The 22,949-nt window shown below is 38.9% G+C and overlaps 1 protein-coding gene across 6 annotated transcripts in view; it reads right to left on the reverse strand.

The window, feature by feature from the left end:
- TENM1 (teneurin transmembrane protein 1) overlaps positions 1–22,949 on the reverse strand; it is a 916,085-nt gene that overhangs the window by 309,388 nt on the left and 583,748 nt on the right. For all 6 annotated transcript variants that reach the window (XM_005227449.5, XM_059883262.1, XM_059883266.1 and 3 more), the window contains one exon: positions 6,321–6,473. In XM_005227449.5, coding sequence (XP_005227506.2) covers positions 6,321–6,473 — 153 coding nt within the window. The remainder of the gene's footprint in view (positions 1–6,320; positions 6,474–22,949) is intronic.

A 22,949-nucleotide genomic window follows, 5' to 3' on the forward strand; every position in this document is an offset into this window, starting at 1 on the left:
TATCTGTTTCTAATTGCCAGGTAAGATTTTATTTGCAAACAGTATTTCACTTCCCACGACCCCTCCCCCACCAAAAGGTTTACAAGCCGAAGGGGAGCAGAATTTGCCACCCCAAAATATTCCTCTTTGGCATAAGGGTTATCGTGAGTTGATTATTCTTGAGAAACATTAGACATAGGAAAAGATCTGACAAGTGAGTAGGACTTACCCTTTTACAAGAGACCCTTTAGCAAGTTAAAAATTACAAGTTAAAAGTTATCCTTTGCAAGACTTATAAGGGAAATCTCCATTTGTATGGGTATCTCCCCCCTCTCTGGGCTTCCCAGATGGCTCAGTGGCAAAGAACCTGCCTACCAGTGCAGGAGATGACAGAGACCCGGGTTCAATCCCAGGTTGGGAAGGTCCCCTGGAGGAGGGCATGGCAACCCATTCCAGTATTCTTGCCTGGAGAATCCCATGGACAGAGGAGCCTGGCAAGCTACAGTCCATGGGGTCACAAAGAGTTGGACACGACTGAGTCACTGAGCACACAAGCACTCATTCTCTCTACAAGGAAAAGAAGGGTAATTCTAAATCTTTAGAAGCTCTGGTCAGAGAAGGAAATGACTTAAATCTGCATAAACCATACTATTTACTCTGCTTTTCCTAATACCCTCCCTTGACTGACTCCCCTCACATCTTTTGTCTTCACTTGACTTAGGTCATTTTGGACAGTTGCTCAGTTTTCCTGGGTATCTCCCATGAATACAGGAGGAATACATGTTATTTAACTTGCTTGTTTTTCTCCTGTTTATCTTTCTTTTTATTACAAGGGGGTCTCATCCAAGAACCTAGAAGGGTAGAGGGAAAATTATTTTTTCTCCCCTGCAAAGCCAACTCCTTTTTTTTTTTTCCAGAGGAGAAATTGGAGCCTAGAGAGGTGAAGCTACAGTCAGTTTAGTCTTCGCTGAAGCATCTTCAAGACAGGCTGTAAACTGCGTCATATTAATCAGCTATACATTGTTTACCTGGTTGTACAGTCAGCAGATGTTGACTAGAAAATATCTTAGCTCTTTGTCTTCAACTTTGCAGAGGTAGGTTTTGTAGGATTAACATAAACGAAATGTCACTTCTCCCCAAGGCCAGCCTTTTGCAAAAATTGTAAAGGAGATAAAGGCTATCTTTATTATCCTTTGGACTTTCCTGGTGGCTCAGCTGGTAAAGAATCTGCTTGCAATGCAGGAGACCTGGGTTTGATCCCTGGGTTGGAAAGATCCCTGGAGAAGGAAACAGCTACCCACTCCAGTATTCTGGCCTAGAGAATTCCATGGACTGTACAGTCCATGGGATTGCAAAGAATCGGACATGACTGAGCGAATTTCGCTTACTGTCCTTTAGTTTTTGGTCTCTCCACCCACCCTTGTCATTCCTGGTGCTCTATTTGGGCATACAACCCGCAGGAATTCAGTCTCCTCATCTACCCAATAAACTTTCTCCACATTCAAATTGCTACTGACAATGCTGGATTTTACCTCAGCCTTATGCTCCTGGAGTACAGAGCTGGTTAAGAGATTACCCCAAGCTTTTGCTTTCAGACGTCCTTCCAACCCTTTTATGCTTTAGGAAGTGGCTTACCACAAAACAAATAAACAGAAATAACCAAGTTGAAAACCTTTTTGCCTATGATTTATTAGATTAAAGCTCTCTGTCCTTTCTTTCTCAGGACTCCCACAGAATTGTATATGACTCCCTTGTTTACACAGATCTTTCCCTTCTGGCTGGAACCTGCTGAAAGACCAGATACAGATTCTCCAATTTCCCATTCTCTCTCATAAATAATTAGCTGAGATTAGAACTATTTGTTTCCCTTCAACTAGATAGACAGAAAATATTTCCTGTTCATCTGAGTGATGGAGATTTCCCCTGAGTACCAAAGAATTCCAACTGTAAATCATGTACTCCTCTGATAAGTCTTGGGCAAAACCGCCTGGCCCACACACTCTGATCTTTGAATCTGGGGTGTTCTGTCTATTGCTATGGCCTGAATAAAACAGCTTTTCTTGCTGGCTCAGTTTTTGTCTTTGATACCCTCTTAGAAAACCTCTTTAGCAATTGATATGTTTAGTTTGTGTTACATTATTACAATAACAGATGAAAAAACAAAAGAGGTAGAACCAGGTGTCCTTTTCTAGCCCCAGTTCTCTCTGTGTGTTCTTGACCCTTCTGGACCTCAGTTTCTTCATCTTTAAATAAAGATGTTGGATTTGATAATCTTTAAGATTTTAACATTCTGCATCTGTTGATAAATTACACTGCAGTTATTTGTAGTTCAGTTTATGGACATTACATGACTCAGGTCTGGGAACAAGTCTCTCATTTGTTTATATCCCCTTCTTTGTTTAAACCAGTTGTTACATAATATTTATGAGCTAAAGAGAGTGAGTTATGGCTAGTTTGTTAGCTTCTAAGGTAGTAGGGCCTGTTTTAGAACAATACTTTCAATACTACATTGCTGAACAATGGATAACTGATTTTTCTGGTAGATTCCAACATGTGGTTGTGACTTATGTCTTCTTTTTGAAATTAAATGTAAATTATTCAGATAAATTTCAAAAAGAAAATTCTAGCACATTAAATATCTATAATCAAATATTCTTTTTTTCTTCCATTTTGAAAACTAAGCGATAAGAAAATTCTTTCATCTCCTAATGAGAAGCAGATACACACAGCTACTGTTAATGGGGGACCAAGTCCAGTAGAATTTGATTATTTTTAAAGTGCCATTCTACTTATCCATGCCTTTGATGATGAAGATGATGATAATTTAAAAATAATAGACGCTAAATGGATAAGTAAAGAGAGATGAAACTTTAAAGAGAGAAAACATCTAAACACTAGGGAGGACATCATTTGAAATGAAAAAGTTGATGTCAGTTAGAAAGCAGGATCTATAGTAGCTAATAAGTAAAGTAAGTCAAGTCGCTCAGTCATGTCCGACTCTTTGCAACCCCATGGACTGTAGTATACCAGGCTTCTCCGTCCATGGGATTTTCCAGGCAAGAATACTGGAGTGGGTTGCCATTTCCTTCTCCAGGAGATCTTCCCAACCCAGGGATTGAACCCGGGTCTTCCTCATTGTAGGCAGACAGGGAATTACATAGTAGCTAGTAGGATGCCAATAAACTCAAGGTAATTTTCCAATCATTTGACCCTATAATAATTAATTTTATAAATTAAAAAATATGCTTAACATATGTGCTATATGCTTTTTATTCATTGTCTCATTTACTTCTTAAAACCACTGTAAGAGACAGTTACTATTATTATCACCCTTATGTTGCACATGAGGACACTGGTTCAGCAAGGCATGCATGCTTCCAAAGTGCTTCAGTCGTGTCTGACTCTTTGTGACCCTATGGACTGTAGCCCGCCAGGCTCCTCTGTCCATGGGCTTCTCCAGGCAACAGTGCTGGAGTGGGTTGCCATGCTCTTCTCCAGGGGATCTTCCCGACCCAGGTATTGAACCTGAGTCTCTTATGTCTCCTGCGTTGGCAGGCAGATTCTTTATCACTGTGCCACATGGGAAACCCTGGTTCAGCAAGACTGTGTTAATTGCCTGAGGCTAGAGAGCCAGTAAATGACAAAATCAGTCAGTATTCAAAGCCAAATCTGACTCCAGAGTCCAGGCTCTTAACTACAATGCTGTATTGTCCAATTCTCTAGGAGAGTAAAGAAAACAATGTAAAAGGAATGATCTGGTTTTCAAGTTTATATTAAGACATGTTTTTAGAACTGTATTTATGGGCTTGTGTGATGTCTAGAAAATTGTAAATGGATACACTGGCCATTTGGAAACATCCTTACGGCATATTACGTCTTCTGTAAGGATTGGTTTAGTATACACATGACATTATAAAAGAGGTACTATGTTTTCATTTGGTAAGTAATATGCAGTAAAGACCAAATAGAGCAGGACTATGATGTGCAGTTCTTGTTAAGGTTTTGTTTAGACTTCCATAAAAAGTCAGTTTAAGATTATAATCTGGGATATATGGCATCAACCTTTAATGATTCTTCTTAATAAGTATTACATTGAAATTGCTTTGGCCTGTTTCTTGTTGTAACTGAGCATAAACTTAAAACCATTTTTCATTTGTGAAACTTGTCACAGTACATTAAAAGAGAGGTATACAGAGTTTGTCCATAGTGTTGCAAAGAGTTGGACACACATACAGAATTTATCTAAAATATATCATGAATAGACACTGAGGCTCTCCTTTCAGTGTATGAAATGTTTTTTTTGTGTGTGATTTTTATTTACATTTCATGTGTGAATTTCAGTAGAAGGCAAAAGTTAAGAGACAGATCTCTGCAATCAGACCACCAGTTTCTAGCTTTGTTACCTTGGGAAAATTACTTAAACTCTCTGTGCTTAAATTTCTCATTTTGAAAATGGGGACCACAGTGTTACTTTCATGATATAATACATGTTAAATGAAAGTGAAAGTCGCTCAGTCATGTCTGAGTCTTTGTGACTCCATGGACTATACAGTCCATGGAATTCTCCAGGCCAGAATATTGGAGTGGGTAGCTATTCCCTTCTCCAGGGGATCTTCCCAACCCAGGGATCGAACCCAGCTCTCCTGCATTGCAGGCGGATTCTTTACCAGTGGACCCACAAGGGAAGCCCAAGAATACTGAAGTGGGTAGCCTATCCCTTCTCCAGCATATCTTCCTGACCCAGGAATCGAACCAGGGTCTTCTGCATTGTAGACAGATTCTTTACCAACTGAGCTATCAGGGAAGCTCTACATATTAATTGTCTGGGGTAATTTTTGGCACATGGTAATTGTTTAATACAATTTAGTCATCATCATCATCAAACTATTTTTTTGGAAAGGACTATAGAAACCTGAATTAGAATAAAAAGTGAATATGCTTTGATGGCAGCTATATGATAACCTGTTATTTTTTACCAAACAGATAATTCGTGATTTTCAGTGTGCCTGGCAAAACCTAGGCATATGATGCCAAATGGTGGCTCTTATACTTGCAGATGTAAAGGAATTAAATAAATAGTAGGAGAGAAGGTAAGGGAGAAAATATCCAAGCCCAAGTGTATTCAGACCCTTTCCTCCGCCATCTGTGACCCCTGTACTACCCTCAACCCCTCTCAGCAGCAACAATGAAATTGCTGGGAAAGGTCAGCTCAGGCTAGAAACAGTAATTCTAAGGAAGGACACAAAGCAAACTGCATTGTGAATTGAAAACTAGAATAAACCATAATGTTTGCCTGAACCCTAACCATTAATTTTTTACTAAAGCATAGACCAAAGGAAAATTCCTTTTTGAAAAGCAAAGAAAAATAAAACCAAACAAGACCCCAAAATAAAAGATCCACAAAAGGAACTAAAAACACAAGCATAGTAATCAGAATAACTATAAAAATCTATTCTCAACTAGTGAACCAAAACTGTTTTTCCACCCGTATAAAATTATAAGCTTCTTAAGGGTAGGGTTTGAGTCATTCATTTATTCATTTGTTTATATTTGATCTAAAAATTTTTTTAGAATAGTGGTGGTCATACATTTTGTTTGCAACTTTTACTTTTGGAAATGATGTACTGATATTTTACAGGGCTCTTTTATACTGTATCTTACATCAAGACAAATCAAGAGAAATCACAATACAAATTTTCAATATTTGAATTTTAAGACTAAGATAATTTAGCATGAAATAAGATGTTCAGACTGCTGGTACTGTGATATTTATTGTAAATAAGTCAGGTAGTTCAAGCTTAGGTTGGTTAAATTTAACAATTCAATGCTCAAAGTGCTTTTTTCTTTTCCCCAACTAGGAAGAATTCATGTTTCCCAAAGAGGAAACAATTCATATTCCCCCACATTGACATAAACATTCACCCTTGTATCACACATAGAAGGCATTTTCTTATTATAAACAGAAGAAATTTCCATATACCCTTTGTAAAATGTTATATATAAATGCTCAGCTTGAACACAGAGAACTTAATCAAAATCCCACGTTGCTTCAGGGTAGCTATATGTAAAATGCAATTTCCATTGTATTGAAACCTCCATCCTGTAAATATTTATCTATTTTGAAAATTGCCAATATATTTGAAAAGTTTAATTGGTTTATACTCAAGGCAATAGAGAATCTCTTTTCACAAGACATTTACATGTATTTATTCTGTTCACGTAGAGTATTTCTTTTGAGTGATCATGAAATTTAATGTGAAATGAAACCATCCCAGATTTGGCACTAATGACCAAAATGGAAAAAAAGTAATCAATAATCAATCAATCATTTTGATCTGTACCTTTTTTCTCTGATTTATCGGAAACTTTTCCTCCAATTGGAGAGTAAGTAGTATCCATGGATTCGGTCCCTCTGTTCCCCTTGCTAACTCCATTTTCATAGAGCTGTCCTTCAGCGGGTTGCAACTGCCAAGTCAGGCCGAACAAATGTACTGCTGCAAGAAAACAAGCCATAGAAGATTAATTAAATAACTGATGATATTATAAATAGTACAAGATTAAGTGGTTATTAAATCATGTTGCAGAAGACTATGTAATGGCATGGGAAATATTTATGATGCATCAAATGAAAAACATCAGGCTACTAAACAGTATGAATAGCGTGATCTATATCGTGTGTGTGTCTGTGTGCGTGTGTGTGTGTGTGTGTGTACATATGTTGCTGTCTGGAGAAAGGGCTGAGAGGATATACCACAACATATTAACAGTATGGGGGGATTATGGAGGAATTATTTTTCATCTTTATGATTTCTGTATTGTCTATATTTTTTACAATGAACATGTGTGATGTTTGTCATCTGGGGGAAAAAAAAGAAAATTTTGTTTTAAAATAAATGTTTTAAAGGAACAATAGAGTAAAATTGACTTGGTTGATCAGGGATGGTTTTATGAAGGAAGTAGGATTTGAGATAGACTCTGAAGGATGTGTGGGGCAGGTGTCCAGAATAGGTGGGGTGAGGGGGCAGGCTGAACAAAATATGACTTTGTAAAAGCACAGGATGTATTTGAGGCAAAGGAAGTTGCTGGGGTTGATTGAAGTTTAACTATGTATAAAAGTTAGTGGAAATTAAGGCCAGAATAGTAGACAAGGGCCATATTGTAGAGGACATAGAATGCCACACTTAGCTATTTGGATTCAATTTACTGGGCAACTGGGAGACACTGCCATTTTCTGAATAGATGAGTAATAGGATCAGTTTTCTTTAGGAAGATTAATTTGATAGCAATGAGGAGCACTGATGGTTTCTAGGCAAATAAATGATATCATCAGAGCACCCTTTGTAAAAAGATAAATCCGGTAGTAATGTGGAGAAGGATGGATCGGAGGCTAAAGTTCTGGCAAGAACACAAATTGGCATGGCATTGTGATAATGTAGGTGAAAAATGATGAGCGCCTCATTTAGGGTGGTAGCTGTGCGAATGCAAAGAAGGTGATTCTTTAAGGAGAAACTGCATAAACATCATCTCAGGATTTGGCAACAAGCTCTGTGTATGAGTGGGTGTGTGTGTGCTTGCACTAATGTGCACGTGTGTAGCTGTGCTGGGGATGGGCATAGGAAAGAGTGACGGAAACCAAAATGATTAAGATTTTGAGCCTGAGTGGAAACAGTATCAGACTTTATATTTTGGGGCTCCAAAATCACTGCAGATGTTGACTGCAGCCATGAAATTAAAAGACGCTTACTCCTTGGAAGGAAAGTTGTGACCAACCTAGATAGCATATTAAAAAGCAGAGACATTACTTTGCCAACTAAGGTCCATTCAGTCAAGGCTATGGTTTTTCCAGTGGTCATGTATGGATGTGAGAGTTGGACTGTGAAGAAAGCTGAGCACTGAAGAAATGATGCTTTGAACTATGGTGTTGGATGTGAGAGTTGGACTGTGAAGAAATCTGAGTGCCGAAGAATTGATGCTTTTGAACTGTGGTGTTGGAGAAGACTCTTGAGAGTCCCTTGGACTGCATGGAGATCCAACCAGTCCATTCTGAAGGAGATAAGCCCTGGGTATTCTTTGGAAGGAATGATGCTAAAGCTGAAACTTCAGTACTTTGGCCACCTCATGCGAAGAGTTGACTCACTGGAAAAGGTTCTGATGCTGGGAGGGATTGGGGGCCGGAGGAAAAGGGGATGACAGAGGATGAGATGGCTGGATGGCATCACTGACTCGATCGATTTGAGTTTGAGTGAATTCCAGGAGTTGGTGATGGACAGGGAGGCCTGGTGTGCTGTGATTCATGGGGTTGCAAAGAGTTGGACACGACTGAGTGACTGAACTGAACTGAACTGAAAGCATGGTGGAGTTAGGGATTTCACACTTAGCTTAGTACTAGCTACAAATAGTTGGTACCAGATATGTGTTTATTAAATGCTTACTAGGTGGTCTGGGGAAGGGAGGAGTGATGGGTGGAATATGTGTGCATGCATGCTAAGTCGCTTCAGTCATGTCCGACTCCTTACGACCCTATGGACTGCAGTCCGCCAGGCTCCTCTGTCCATGGGATTCTTAAGGCAAGAATAGTGGGGTGGGTTGCCATGCCCTCCTCTAGGGGATCTTCCTGACCCAGGGATCAAACCCACATCTCTTATGTCTCCTGCATTGGCAGGCAGGTTCTTTACTACTAGTGCCAACTGGGAAACCCCAGGAGGAATATAGTGAATTCACATTTGGAGATGCCAGGTTCCAGGGACTGAAGGATTATCTAGAAAGTCATGTCAGACACAAGGGTTTGAAATTCTGGAGAAACATAAAGGCTAGGGAAAGACTGCAGAATCAAGTAGGCACATAAGCAATAGCTGAAGTGAGAATGATTGAGATTACTGAGTGAAGAGAATGTTAGGAGAAAACATTGCCTAGGACAGAAGGTGGGGTAATCCTGTTTTCTCACTGCAATTTTCAACATCAACCAAAAGGGAAAAAAAAGTTTATCTGTTCATAAGCCATCTCATATTTTCCTTTTTGTTCCTAGGTGGACTGATAGGGGCTAATTTATATGTCTAACACAAATATATAGCATATGAATTAGCAACCAAGAACAGGAAAGCTAGCCAGATAGCCTATTTAAAAATCATTCATCCACTTTGAGTTGAGCCAAAGAGATTTCTAACACCTACCTTCTAATTTATCCTTAAAACTTTTAAGCATTTAATGGTTTCTACCCTTTTATTTGGATTAAGGCCAGCACTCTGATGAATTTCTCTTGCAATTATTGGAAACAATGGAAACTCAGATGATACTGGTTCTGAATAAGGTACAGGATGGCATGCTAATAGAGCTCTATTAGAACATCCCTGAGATTTCCTTGCTCAAAGTACAGTTGGTTTAACATACTCTCTCCAATTAAAGGTATTCATCAGCTTTATAGAAAATTCAGTCTATTCAGTCCCCAAATAATTTGAATATGATGGATATTAGAAGTTATATTGAAAATGTGTTTGACTTTCTTGATTCAGATATTTTTTTGAAATTAGATGGGCCATAAAGAACAAAAGGCATAGTAGTTCTCAGTTTGAAGATCAAGGGCTATTTTATATACTTTATTTAAGGTAAGCTAGTTTCTTGAAGGCGGGGGGGGGGGCTTCCCTTGTGGCTCAGCTGGTAAAGAATCCGCCTGCAATGTAGGAGACCTGGGTTTGATCCCTGGGTTGGGAAGATCCCCTGGAGAAGGGAAAGGCTGCCCACTCCAGTATTCTGGCCTGGAGAACTCCATGGACTGTATAGTCTATGGGGTCACAAAGAGTCAGACACAAGGGCACATAATGAGAGAGAAAATGTATGTGCTGAGAATCATTTCAAAATAATAAAATAAGGTTTAATTTTTCATCATAAATGGAATGGATTGCTTCCAGACAATCAAGACACATAAAAAGGTATGCATAATTAGTCAAATACCCTTTGGGGGTGGTAAAACTTGATAATTTTTTTTTTTTTTTAGTTTAGTTGTATCCTTTCTAGGTAACAAATTGTTTGTAATGTACATTTGCATGAATACCTAATGAAAGTGACTTGCTACAGACTATGGGTACCAAGGCTATGGGTCTTTTCTCTCTTCCAAACTGAACTTCCACATACTGAGATGTGAAAAGAAATCAAAGAGAGCATTTATGTGCAGGGTAGATTGGGGTAACTAAGCAACTCTAGTGTTTGAGTTCTGTTAGAAATAATATATATATATATATATATATATTTTTTTTTTAGAAATAATATTTTTTTAACACTAAGACCAATGTATAAAACTATATTGAACTTCAGGATATACCAACACACCCATGGGAAAGATATGGCAGTACTTCTATTATGGGGATGTATTTATTGATTCATTCAACAGGTATTTTCAAAGCATATGCTGGGTACATGGGGAATGTCGGGAATACAGGAAAAGGTAATAAACAGCCATGAATGCAAAGGTATTGGCTGACAAATATGGATGTTCGATATAAACAACCAACATAGCCTGTTGAACACATTGGTTGCATATCAGCCTTGGATACCCAAAGAGGAAGATACATAGTCTTTAGCTTCTAGTGGATCACCATCCAGATCTAGGTTACATATTTATAGCCACACTTTAAGCAAGTCCCCCAAACCCAAGTATAAACATTATGAGCCCACTGGTTAGAAGTAAGGGTACAACTGGTAATGAACAAACAGGGCAGTGTTAAGTTATATTCACATATTGATTTAACAAGTACTTCTTGAATGCCTAGTTTGTGCCAGGCACTGTTTTTCTATTTATAGCAGTGAATAAAAAAACAAAAGCTCTACCCTCCCATAACTCATGTGGGTAAAATAATACCCATCGGTAACAAGTGCTAAAAAGGGAAAAAAAATTAGAGTAGTCAGGGAAAACTTCTGGAGTATGTGATATTTGAACCAAGATTTGAATGACGTGAACCCATATGAATATCTAGTTTAAAAACCTTCAAGGAAGAAGGGAAAAGGAATTACAGAAAGCCCTGAAGTCTTATATGAATTATGTGAAGAACACTAAGGAGTTCAGTGTGACCAGAGCTCAGTCAGGAAAGAGAAGAGTGGTAGGAAAACTCAAAAACAGGATTGGAACTATAATCCTGTTATCTCTGTGCTCTAATCAACTTCACAAACTGATCACCAATAAACTACAAGTTATTGTTGTTTAGTTGCCAAGTCATGTCCAACTCTTCACAACCCTATGGATTGCAGCACGCCAGGCTTCCTTGTCCATCACTATCTCCTGGAGTTTGCTCAAACTCACATCCATTGAATTGGTGATTTCATCCAACCATCTCATCCTCTGTCACCCCCTTCTCTTTCCCTCAATCTTTCCCAGCATCAGGGTCTTTTCCAATGAGTTGGCTGTTCTCATCAGGTGGCCAAAGTATTGGAGCTTCAGCTTCAGCACCAGTCCTTTCAATGAGTATTCAGCATCGATTTCTTTTAAGATTGACTTGTTTGATTTCCTTGCAGTCCAAGGGACTATCAAGAGTCTTCTCCAGCACCACAGTTCAAAAGCATCAATTCTTCAGTGCTTGCCTTCTTTATGGTCCAGCTCTCACAACTGCATGTGACTACTGGAAAGATCATAGCCTTGACTATACAGACCTTTGTCGGCAAAGTGATGTCTTTGCTTTTTAAACACACTATCTAGGTTTGTCATAGCATTCCTTCCAAGAAGCAATTATCATCTAATTTCATGGCTGCAGTCACCATCTGCTGTTCTGCTGTGAGTTTAGAGCCCAAGAAGAGGAAATCTGTCACTGCTTCCACGTTTTCTCCTTCTATTTGCCATGAAGTGATGGGACCATATGCCATGATCTTAGTTTTTTTTTAATATTTAGTTTTAAGCCAGCTTTTTCACTCTCCTCCTTCACCCTCATCAAGAGGCTCTTTAGTTCCACTTCACTTTCTGTCATTAGAGTGGTATAGAAAGTAATAAAACTAAATCGCACAATGCCAGAACATTTACCTACAAATGAGCACTACTGGTTACAGTAGATCTAATACAATGACTCCTGACCTCAACGTCAAAATTCTTTTTCTTAAAGACATATATAAACTATATAAAAATATACAAACTTAATGAGTAGAGTTGGACACTACCCAGATCTCTCAAGAAGTACCATTCCAATATTTGCACTACCCTGAAATTCAATGTCTGGACAGAATGTGTCTGCCTATTCAGATATTCTAGGAGTAATGTCTTTTCAGTTGATTAAGAATGGCAGTTCCTAATGCTCTCCTCACAAATGTTCCTTAGTGCTGAGTCGTATAGATTTTATAATTCTTATCCTTCTTGTTTTATCCAATTGCAAAAAGCTATGCTCTGAAATTATAAATTTATTACAAAGTTAAGGTAACAAATGGAGTATCTCGCTGTCCCCAGTTGTCAAACTCAATCAAGCATCTTGGCTCTCAAGGCAGGCTGACTTCATAAGAAGCACTTTTTGCATATCTCTATAGGCTGAAACCTCCAAGTCTCTCTGCAGTTATTTCCCTGCACTCTGTGTTAGGATGTTGGCCTTTGTTTCTCATGATTAAGACTGATGGTGTCTAGTAATGTTTATAATCGATAATACTTCCCCATTCCAATCCCCTTAAATAGGCAAATATACACTTATAAGGAGAGACTTCAGGGAGAAATGCTTCAGAAGTAGATACAGGAAATGCATGCTGAATGACCTAGGTCTGTACTGTCTAATATGGCAGCCACAACGTGGCAACACGTGTCTATTAAACATTTGAAATGTGATTAGTCAGAGTCAAAGACTTAATATAAAGGAGATCATGTAAATTATCCAATTAATACTTTTTATATTGATTACATGCTGAAATGTTAATATTTTATATATATATTTGATTACATCAAAATTTATTTAAATTAACTCCACCAGTTCCTTATCACATTTTTAATGTGGCAATTATAAAATTTAAAACTCTATATGTGGTTTGGGTTGTATTTCTGTTGGACAGTGTTGATCTTGACTATCTAGAGCATTTCACAAAGCGGTATGGTCTTCCTCTTTCTGAACCGTGTCGCAGAACTTACCATGCTATATTGAAGATACCTACTTATATGAATGCCTCATAATTTTAAGCACTGAAAGGACAGGTACTGTGTCTTCTTTATCTTTTTGTCCTGGTACCTAACTTGGCACCTGGGAGTCAAGTACTCTTGCTTACACACTGCTGATAGGTCTATAAAGTGGTAAATTGCTTTTGGAAAGCACTTTTGCGATTGCTATTGATTGTCTATCAAAATTTATACTGGGAATGTTCCTTGACCAAGGAATTCTACTTCTAAGAATCTGCCCTAAAGAAATAATCACATACAGGCCTACATTTCTTAACTGCATTTTGCTTTATTGTGCTTCACAGATATTATGATTTTTAAGAATGGAAGGTTTGTGGCCACCCTGTGTCCAGAAAGTCTATTAACACCATTTTTCCAACAACATTTGCTCACTTTGTGTCTCTGTGTCACATGTTTGTAATTCTCACAATATTTCAAACTTTTTCATTATTATTATCAATATATTTGTTGTGGTGATCTGTGATCAGTGATCTTTGATATTATTACCTTAACTGCTTTGGAATGCCATGAACCATGCCCATGCTGCTGCTGCTGCTAAGTCACTTCAGTCATGTCTGACTCTGTGTGACCCCATAGACGGCAGCCCACCAGGCTCCCCCATCCCTGGGATTCTCCAGGCAAGAACACTGGAGTGGGTTGCCATTTCCTTCTCCAATGCATCAAAGTGAAAAGTGAAAGTGAAGTTGCTCAGTCATGTCCGACTCTTCGCGACCCCATGGACTGTAGCCTACCAGGCTCCTCTGTCCATGGGATTTTCCAGGCAAGAGTACTGGAGTGGGGTGCCATCGCCTTCTCCAGAACCATGCCCGTATAAGATGGAAAACTTAATTGACAAATTCTGTGTGTGTTCTGACTGCTCTACTGGCCATTCCCCCATCTCTCTTTCTTTCCTCCAGCCTTCCCATTCCCTGAGACACAGCAATGTTGAAACAACCAGTTAACTGTACAATGGCCTCTGGGTGTTCAAGTGAAAGGAAGAGTCACACTTTAAATCAAAAGCTAGGAATGATGAAGGTTAGCAAGGAAGGCATGTTGAAAGCTGAGACAGGCCTCTTATGCCAGTTAAACAAGTTGTGAATGCAAGGGAAAAGTTCTTGAAGGAAATCAAAAGTGCTACTCCAGTGTACACACGAATGATAAGAAAGTAGAACTGCCTTATGGCTGATTTGGAGAAAGTTTTTAGTGGTCTGGAGGATCAAGCCAGCAACAACATTCCCTTAAACCAACGCCTCATTCAGAGAAAGGACTCCCCTTTTATTCTGTGATGGCTGAGAGAAGTGAGAAAGCTGCAGAAGGAAAGTCTGAAGCCAGCAGACGTTGGTTTGTGAAGTTTAAGGAAAGAAGTCGTCTCTATCACACGAAAGTGCAAGGTGAAGCAGCAAGTGCTGATGTACAAGTTACAGCAAGTTATCCAGAAGAACTTAGTCAAGATAATTATTGAGCTGCCTACATATTAAACAACAGACTTTTGAAGTAGAAGAAGTGGTTTTCTATTGGAAGAAGGTCAATGCCTGGTTTCAAAGCTTCAAAGGACAGGCTGACTCTCTTGTTAGGGATTAATGCAGCTGATGACTTTCAGTTGAAGCCAGTGCTCATTTACCACTCTGCAAATCCTATGGCACCTAAGAATTATGCTAGATTCACCCAGGCTATGCTCTGTAAATAGAACAACAAAGCCTGGATGATAGCACGTCTGTTTATGACATGTTTTCTTAAATACCTTAAGCCCACTGTTGAGACCTACTGCTCAAAACAAAAAGATTCCTTTCAAATTATTACTGCTCATGGACAATGCATGTGGTCACCCAAGAGCTCTGATGGAGATGTACAATGAGATTAATGTTGTTTGCATGTCTCCTAACACAACATCCATTCTGCAACCCATGGATCAAGGAGTCATTTCAGCTTTCAAGTCTCATTATTTGAGAAATACACTTCATAAAGCTACAGCTGCTATAGATAGAGGTTCCTCTGATGAATCTAGGCAAATTAAATTAAAAACCTTCTAGAAAGGATTCTAGATGCCCTTAAGAACATTTGTGGTTCATGGGAGGTCAAAATATCAACATAAACAGGAGTTTGGAAAAAGTTGATTCTAACCCTCTTGGGTGACTTTGAAGGGTTCAGGACTTCAGTGGAGGAAGTAACTGCAGAAATATTAAGGTAGAAATATAAAGAGAACTAGAATTAGAAGTGGAGCCTGAAGATGTGAGTGAATTGCTGTAATTTTAAGATAATACTTTAAAGAGGAGGAATTGCTTCTTATGGATGAGCAAAGAAAGTGATTTCTTGAGATGGAGTCTACTCCTGGGGAAGACGCTATAAAGACTGTTGAAATGACAACAAAGAAATTAGAATATTACATAAACTTAGTTGATAAGCCAGGGAAAGGTTTTGAGAGGATTGACTCCAATTTTGAAAGGAGTTCTACTGTGGGTAAAATGCTATCAAACAGCATTGCATACTGCAGAGAAATCATTTGTGAAAGGAAGAGTCACTCCCTGAAGCAAACTTCATTGTTGACTTATTTTAAGAAATTGCCACAGCCACCCCTAGCCCTAGTTGCCACCACCCTGATCAGTCAGTAGCTGTCAACGTGGAGGCAAGACCATCCATCAGTCAAAAAGTTTATGACTTGCTGAAGACTCAGATGATGGTTCCAGCAATGAAGTATTTCTCAACTAAGGTCTGTACATTGTTTCTTTTAGACATAATGCTATTGTATAATTAATATAAAACATTATGTTATCAATATAACTTTTATATGCACTGATAAGCCAAAAAATTCATGTGATTTTTTAATTAAAATATTCACTCTGTTGCAGTGGTCTGGAACCAAACTCACAATGTCTTTGAGATGTGCCTATTCCCAACTCCAATCTAATCTAGCCATCCTGTTCACCTGATGGGGGAAGAAAAAAAAAAAAAACTCAAAAATTAGTGTGAAGTTCACAGTCCAGAGGAAAAGCTCACTAAAGACTGAGACCTAAATATAGGCTCGCAGAATGCTTCTCCAACCCCATAGCTCACTACCACATCAGTTCAATTTAGTCGCTCAGTCATGTCCGACTCTTTGCGACCCAGTGGACTGCAGCATGCCAGGCCTCCCTGTCCATCACCAACTCCCGGAGTTTACCCAGACTCATGTCCACTGAGTTGGTGATGCCAGCCAACCATCTCATCCTCTGTTGTTCCCTTCTCCTGGCTTCAATCTTTTCCAGCATCAGGGTCTTTTCAAATGAATCAGCTCTTTGCATAAGGTGGCCAAAGTACTGGAGTTTCAGCTTCAACATCAGTCCTTCCAATGAACACACAGGACTGATCTCCTTTAGGATGAACTGGTTGGATCTCCTTGCAGTCCAAGGAACTTGCAAGAGTTCTCCAACACCACAATTCAAAAGCATCAATTCTTTGGCAATCAGCTTTCTTTATAGTCCAACTCTCACATCCAAACATTGCTACTGGAAAAACCATAGCCTTGACTAGATGGACCTTTGTTGACAAAGTAACATCTCTGCTTTTAAATATGCGGTCTAGGTTGGTCATAACTTTCCTTCCAAGGAGCAAGCATCTTTTAATTTCATGGCTGCAGTCACCATCTGCAGTGATTTTGGAGCCCCCCGAAATAAAGTATGTCACTGTTTCCACTGTTTCCCCATCTATTTGCCATGAAGCAACGGGACCAGATGCCATGATCTTTGTTTTCTGAATGTTGAGCTTTAAGCCAACTTTTTCATGCTCCTCTTTCACTTTCATCAAGAGGCTCTTTAGTTCTTCTTCACTTTCTGCCATAAGGGTGGTGTCATCTGCATATCTTAGGTTATTGATGTTTCTCCCAGCAATCTTGATTCCAGCTTGTACTTCATCCAGCCCAGCGTTTCTTCTGATGTACTCTGCATATAAGTTCAATAAGCAGGGTGACAATATACAGCCTTGATGTAACCCTTTTCCTATTTGGAACCAGTCTGTTGTTCCATGTCCAGTTCTAACTGTTGCTTCCTGATCTGTACACAGGTTTCTCAGGAGGCAGATCAGGTGGTCTTGGATTCCCATCTCTTTCAGAAATTTCCACAGTTTATTGTGATCCACACAATAGTACTAGGCTTTGGCATATTCAATAAAGCAGAAGTAGATGTTTTTCTGGAACTCTCTTGCTTTTTTGATGATCCAGGAGATGTTGGCAATTTGATCTCTGGTTCCTCTGCCTTTTCTAAATCCAGCTTGAACATCTGGAAGTTCACGGTTTATGTATTGTTGAAGCCTGGCTTGGAGAATTTTGAGCACCACCTTACTAGTGTGTGAGATGAGTGTAATTGTGCGGTAGTTTGAGCATTCTTTGGCATTGCCCTTCTTTGGGATTGGAATGAAAACTGACCTTTTCCAGTCCTGTGGCCACTGCTGAGTTTTCCAAATTTGCTGGCATATTGAGTGCAGCACTTTCACAGAATCATCTTTTAGGATTTGAAATAGCTCAGCTGGAATTCCATCACCTCCACTAGCTTTGTTCGTAGTGATGCTTCCTAAGGCCCACTTGACTTCACATTCCAGGATGTCTGGCTCTAGGTGAGTGATCACACCATCGTGATTATCTGGGTCCTGAAGATCTTTTTTGTACAGTTCTTCTGTGCATTCTTGCCATCTCTTCTTAATATCTTCTGCTTCTATGAGTTCTGTACCATTTCTGTCCTTTATTGAACCCATCTTTGCATGAAATGTTCCCTTGGTATCTCTAATTTTCTTGAAGAGATCTCTAGTCTTTCCCATTCTACTGTTTTCCTCTATTTGTTTGCACTGATCACTGAGGAAGGCTGTTTTATCTCTCCTTGCTATTCTTTCGGAGAAGGCAATGGCACCCCACTCCAGTACTCTTGCCTGGAAAATCCCATGGATGGAGGAGCCTGGCTATTCTTTGGAATTCTGCATTCAAACGGGTATATCTTTCCTTTTCTCCTTTGCTTTTCATTCCTCTTCTTTTCACAGCTATTTGTAAGGCCTCCTCAGACAGCCATTTTGCTTTTTTTGCATCTCTTTTTCTTGTGGATGGTCTTGATCCCGGTCTCCTGTACAATGTCACGAACCTTCATCCATAGTTCATCGGGTACTCTGTCTATCAGATCTAGTTCCTTAAATCTATTTCTCACTTCCACTGTATAACTGTAAGGGATTTAATTTAGGTCATACCTAAATAGTCTAGTGGTTTCCCCTACTTTCTTCTATTTAAGTTTGAATTTGGCAATAAGGAGTTCATGATCTGAGCCACAGTCAGCTCCTGGTCTTGTTTTTGCTGACTTTATAGAGCTTCTCCACCTTTGGCTGCAAAGAATATAATCAATCTGATTTCGGTGTTGACCATCTGGTGATGTCCATGTGTAGAGTCTTCTCTTGTGTTGTTGAAAGAGGGTGTTTGCTGTGATCAGTGTGTTCTTTTGGCAAAACTCTATTAGCCTTTGCCCTGCCTCATTCTGTACTCCAAGGCCAAATTTGCCTGTTACTCCAGGTGTTTCTTGACTTTCTGATTTTGCATTGGGTATTGTTCTAAAAGGTCTTATAGGTCTTCATGCTGCTGCTGCTGCTAAGTCGCTTCAGTCCTGTCTGACTCTGTGCGATCCCATAGACAGCAGCCTACCAGGCTCCCCCATCCCTGGGATTCTCCAGGCAAGAACACTGGAGTGGGTTACCATTTCCTTTTCCAATGCATGAAAATGAAAATTGAAAGTGAAGTCGCTCAGTCGTGTCCAATTCCTAGCGACTCCATGGACTGCAGCCTACCAGGCTCCTCTGTCTATGGGGTTTTCCAGGCAAGAGTACTGGGGTGGGTTGCCATTGTCTTCTCCATAGGTCTTCATAGAACCGTTCAACTTCAGCTTCGTCAGCGTTACGGGTCAGGGCATCAACCACCACATCAGTAAAGGCCTATTTACAACAGTTCTTTTTATCCAATCAAATCAAACCAATTAAATCTCATCAAAAATATAATCTCATCAAATCCATACTTAAGAGTCTATGTCTGATTTCAGTCATGTCTGACTCTTTGTGACCCCATGGACTATAGCCTGCCAGGCTCCTCTGTCCATGGGATTCTCCAGTCAAGAATACTGGAGTGGGTTGCCATGCCCTTCTCTAGGGGATGTTTCTGACCCAGAAATTAAACCCGTGTCTTTTATGTCTCCTGCATTGGCAGGCTGATTCTTTACTAATAGCACCACCTGGGAAGCATGCCTATATGTGTCTATAGGGGCATGTACAAGGCAGTTCAGAGTATTATGGTTAATATAATGACTCTGTTAATATGGTTAAAAAATCTACCAACATATCTATGAAAGACTGATATACTCATAATATGAAGCCCTATGTAAGAATGAAAAAGATTGATACTAAGAAACTATGAGATGAGAGGAGACGTGACAATTAAACGCACTGTGGTATACTAGATAGGATCCTGGAACAAAAACAACAAATAGTGGAAAACTGAAGAAATCCAAAATAAATGAGTTAATAGCATAATACTAATGCTAATTTCTTAAATTTAACAACGGCACTATGGTTATGCAAGATGTTAATATTGGTGGAAAAAGGTTTACGGGATTCTGTGCTGTATTTGCAACTTTTCTGTAAGTCTCAATTCATTTCAAGATAAGATTTCCCCCCCGCCCCCCAAAAAAAGAGAGAGACAGAAGAAGAACTGACTCAGTGGTGTGTTTTCTAATCATTTACAAGAGCCAACAGTGTACATCCTTTCCCAATTCCTCCTTCGATGACTTCACACCGGTATTGGGTGTATTAACACTGCTGCTGCTGCTGCTGCTAAGTCATTTCAGTCGTGTCCAACTCTGTGCAATCCCACAGACGGCAGCCCACCAGGCTCCCCCGTCCCTGGGATTCTCCAGGCAAGAACACTGGAGTGAGTTGCCATTTCCTTCTCCAATGCATGAAAGTGAAAAGTGAAAGTGAAGTCGCTCAGTCGTGTCTGACTCTTCGAGACCACATGGACTGCAGCCTACCAGGCTCCTCCGTCCATGGGGTTTTCCAGGCAAGAGTACTGGAGTGGTTGCCATTGCCTTCTCCGGTATTAACACTGCAGGAATCAGCAAATGTTGCAAATCAAGTATTTTTTTTTTTAACCCAGAGAGCTAGTTGTTAAACATTTATCAGCACACCACTAGATGACCTATATGTATTGACATGGAAAGAGCTCTAGGATTTATATAAAAAATAATGTAGAACAAGGCACATCCAATGAATGACCCTATGTAAATAAAAGAAAAGGTATCTCTCTATATGTATATATAAATATGTAGAAAGAGAACTGGAAGGATTAATACCAAATTATTGATCTTTAGAGTGGGGAGCCGGAGGAAGTCAACATTTTCATAGTATTGTTAGAATCTTTTACAATGATACTGTATTCTCATACTGTTAAAAAATAGGTGCTCAACAAATCTTTTTTAAGCTGAATGGATAGGTGCATTGTTTTATTCCATCTCTTATTTTTGCTTTCTGTCTAAAGTAGAGCTTTTCACAACGTTTAAAAGCATCAGAACAATTCGGCAATTAAATATGAATAACCCCAAACACATCAAAAGATAAAATAGAACTGTTTTGATTGAAAGGAACTGGGAGTACAAAAGCCTTGTCCAAAAGCTGCACAGATATAGTTTGAAATGTACTGGCCTAAAAAATCAGCCTCAAAATAACTTAATGAGGAAAATTTGGATGCTGGTAAGAATCTTTTTAGGCAATTAAATTTACTTCATAATACCAGGGTCAGAAGATATGAAAACTTTCATGTTTTTCTGTATCTCTTGGTGTTTTGTGTCCACTCTTTTACTCTTACAGGGCTTCCCCAGTGGCTCAGTGGTAAAGAATCCACCTGCAATGCAGAAGACCCAGGTTCAATTTCTGGGTCTGGACAATCCCCTGGAGAAGGGCATGGCAACCACTCCAGTGTTCTTGCCTGGAGAATACTGGACAGAGAAGCCTGGCGGGCCACAGTCCATGGGGTCACAAAGAGACATGACTGAGCAATGAGCACAACACACACTCTTATAGATAATATTCCAATCCACTTAATAACAAGGGAAATAGAGCTTTGGTAATGAATACACAAGTAAACCTTTAAATTGCAAGATTTGCAAGGCAAATAAAAGTCTGCTTTCAAGAAATTCATCTTGTATCTCAAACTGCACACATATTCAGCTAAGCAAGCTATAATTTTTTATTGCAAAAATTTTTTGGTGTTATCTTCAAATTTGGCCAAATAAATTTAGAAAATATGAAATATATCTTATAGATAAAAGTCCTGCCCATTGTAAATGCTGTCATGTTTCAAATCATGCCAAGGCAAAAGCATATGATATTTTTCAATATAATTTGTTTTTCCTTTTTTGTAAAAAAAAAAAAAAAATTCCCCACTAGTTCCCTTATATATCTTGCTTCATATTCCTTCAGGCTAAGGACTGCTACTGCTTTTGTACTTTACTTCCAAAGCTTGTCAAAGCTACAGATCTACTTGTATGTTAAACAGTTCCCTTCCTGAAAAATATCCCTGGTACATTACCCAGATGGTGACCCCTGATGACTTCAGGCTTTCAAGTTAACTCCTGTGAGAAGCAATCTCACCAGACTGATACTTCAGTGGACATTGTGTGAAGTGAGAGGCTACTACAAGAGGGAACATCACTGCAAAAACAAATGCTCCTTGAATTAAATGCAGTGACTGCTAACATTACAGAAACCAGGTTATCTTTCCATCATAAGATAAATCCCATTTTCATTATATTAAACATCAAATTGGTATATGAGTGAACTACAGCCCTTTGATAAATTACCTTCAGATCTTGGTTTTTATCCTGGTAATAACCAGATTACATGCAGGATTGAAAACCATTAGTTTTCAGAGAAGCATTTTTCAAGAACTAAATAAAGGAAGTAATACATGTTTATTTATGGTGCCTTACTTTTGCTTCAGCAGTTTCATGCAAATTTTCTCTTTTTTTCCTAGGGTTATACATATACATTTTCTACTAAAAATATTATCTGTGCTTGCACGACATCGTAAACATAAATAAAACATACTTAAATGTTCCTTTTCAAAGCAGTTTGAATGGAGTCAATATGGCTGTGAGATTCCTTTCAAGCATTTTTAAAAGCCTGAAAAGCTGTCATGTTGGGTATGGGTAGAATTTCCTTTGAAAGAAGGACCTCACCAATTAAAAAAAAATAAGCAAGAACAGCATTTTATAATCTGAACAGTTTTACATAACACATTTTGCTGGCTTGCCATGGTGAAACAGTAAAATTAAATGCCAATTAAAGGAAAGATTGAGACAGTACAACAGAGGTAATAAGGACACCTTTCTTGTTGCGCCACATGTTTGAATCCCTATATTTCCTCTCCTAAGTGAAATGAAATATTCTCTATTGCTGCATACTTTTTTTTTTTTTGCCTTAGCACGGTCCTAGTTTTACCCAATGTTGAGGCTAGAAAAGATTCTATCAAGGTAATAAATCATTTTAATATCCCAGTTCTATATTATATTATCTTAAAACTTTCATTTATTATGTATTTTATATTTTCCATTCCAAGGCTGCAGCAATATTTATAAATAACATGTCTATTTGGGTACCTTATCACAGGTTTAATATATGATCTCCATTTGCAGTTGCATAACGGGCCCATCTGTGTACTCCTTATCAGACAGACACAATTATATAGTGTTTTCATCTCAAGTCACAGCAACAATAAGTGCTCTCAATAACTCAAAACTTATTTACTTTTGTATTATTATTTGCTTTGTGGAGTCAGGTGAAATAGGCAGCATAATGACGGGACTGTCCCCCCCTC

The sequence above is a fragment of the Bos taurus genome, chromosome X (genome assembly GCF_002263795.3).
Source record: "Bos taurus isolate L1 Dominette 01449 registration number 42190680 breed Hereford chromosome X, ARS-UCD2.0, whole genome shotgun sequence".
Taxonomy (NCBI): domain Eukaryota; kingdom Metazoa; phylum Chordata; class Mammalia; order Artiodactyla; family Bovidae; genus Bos; species Bos taurus.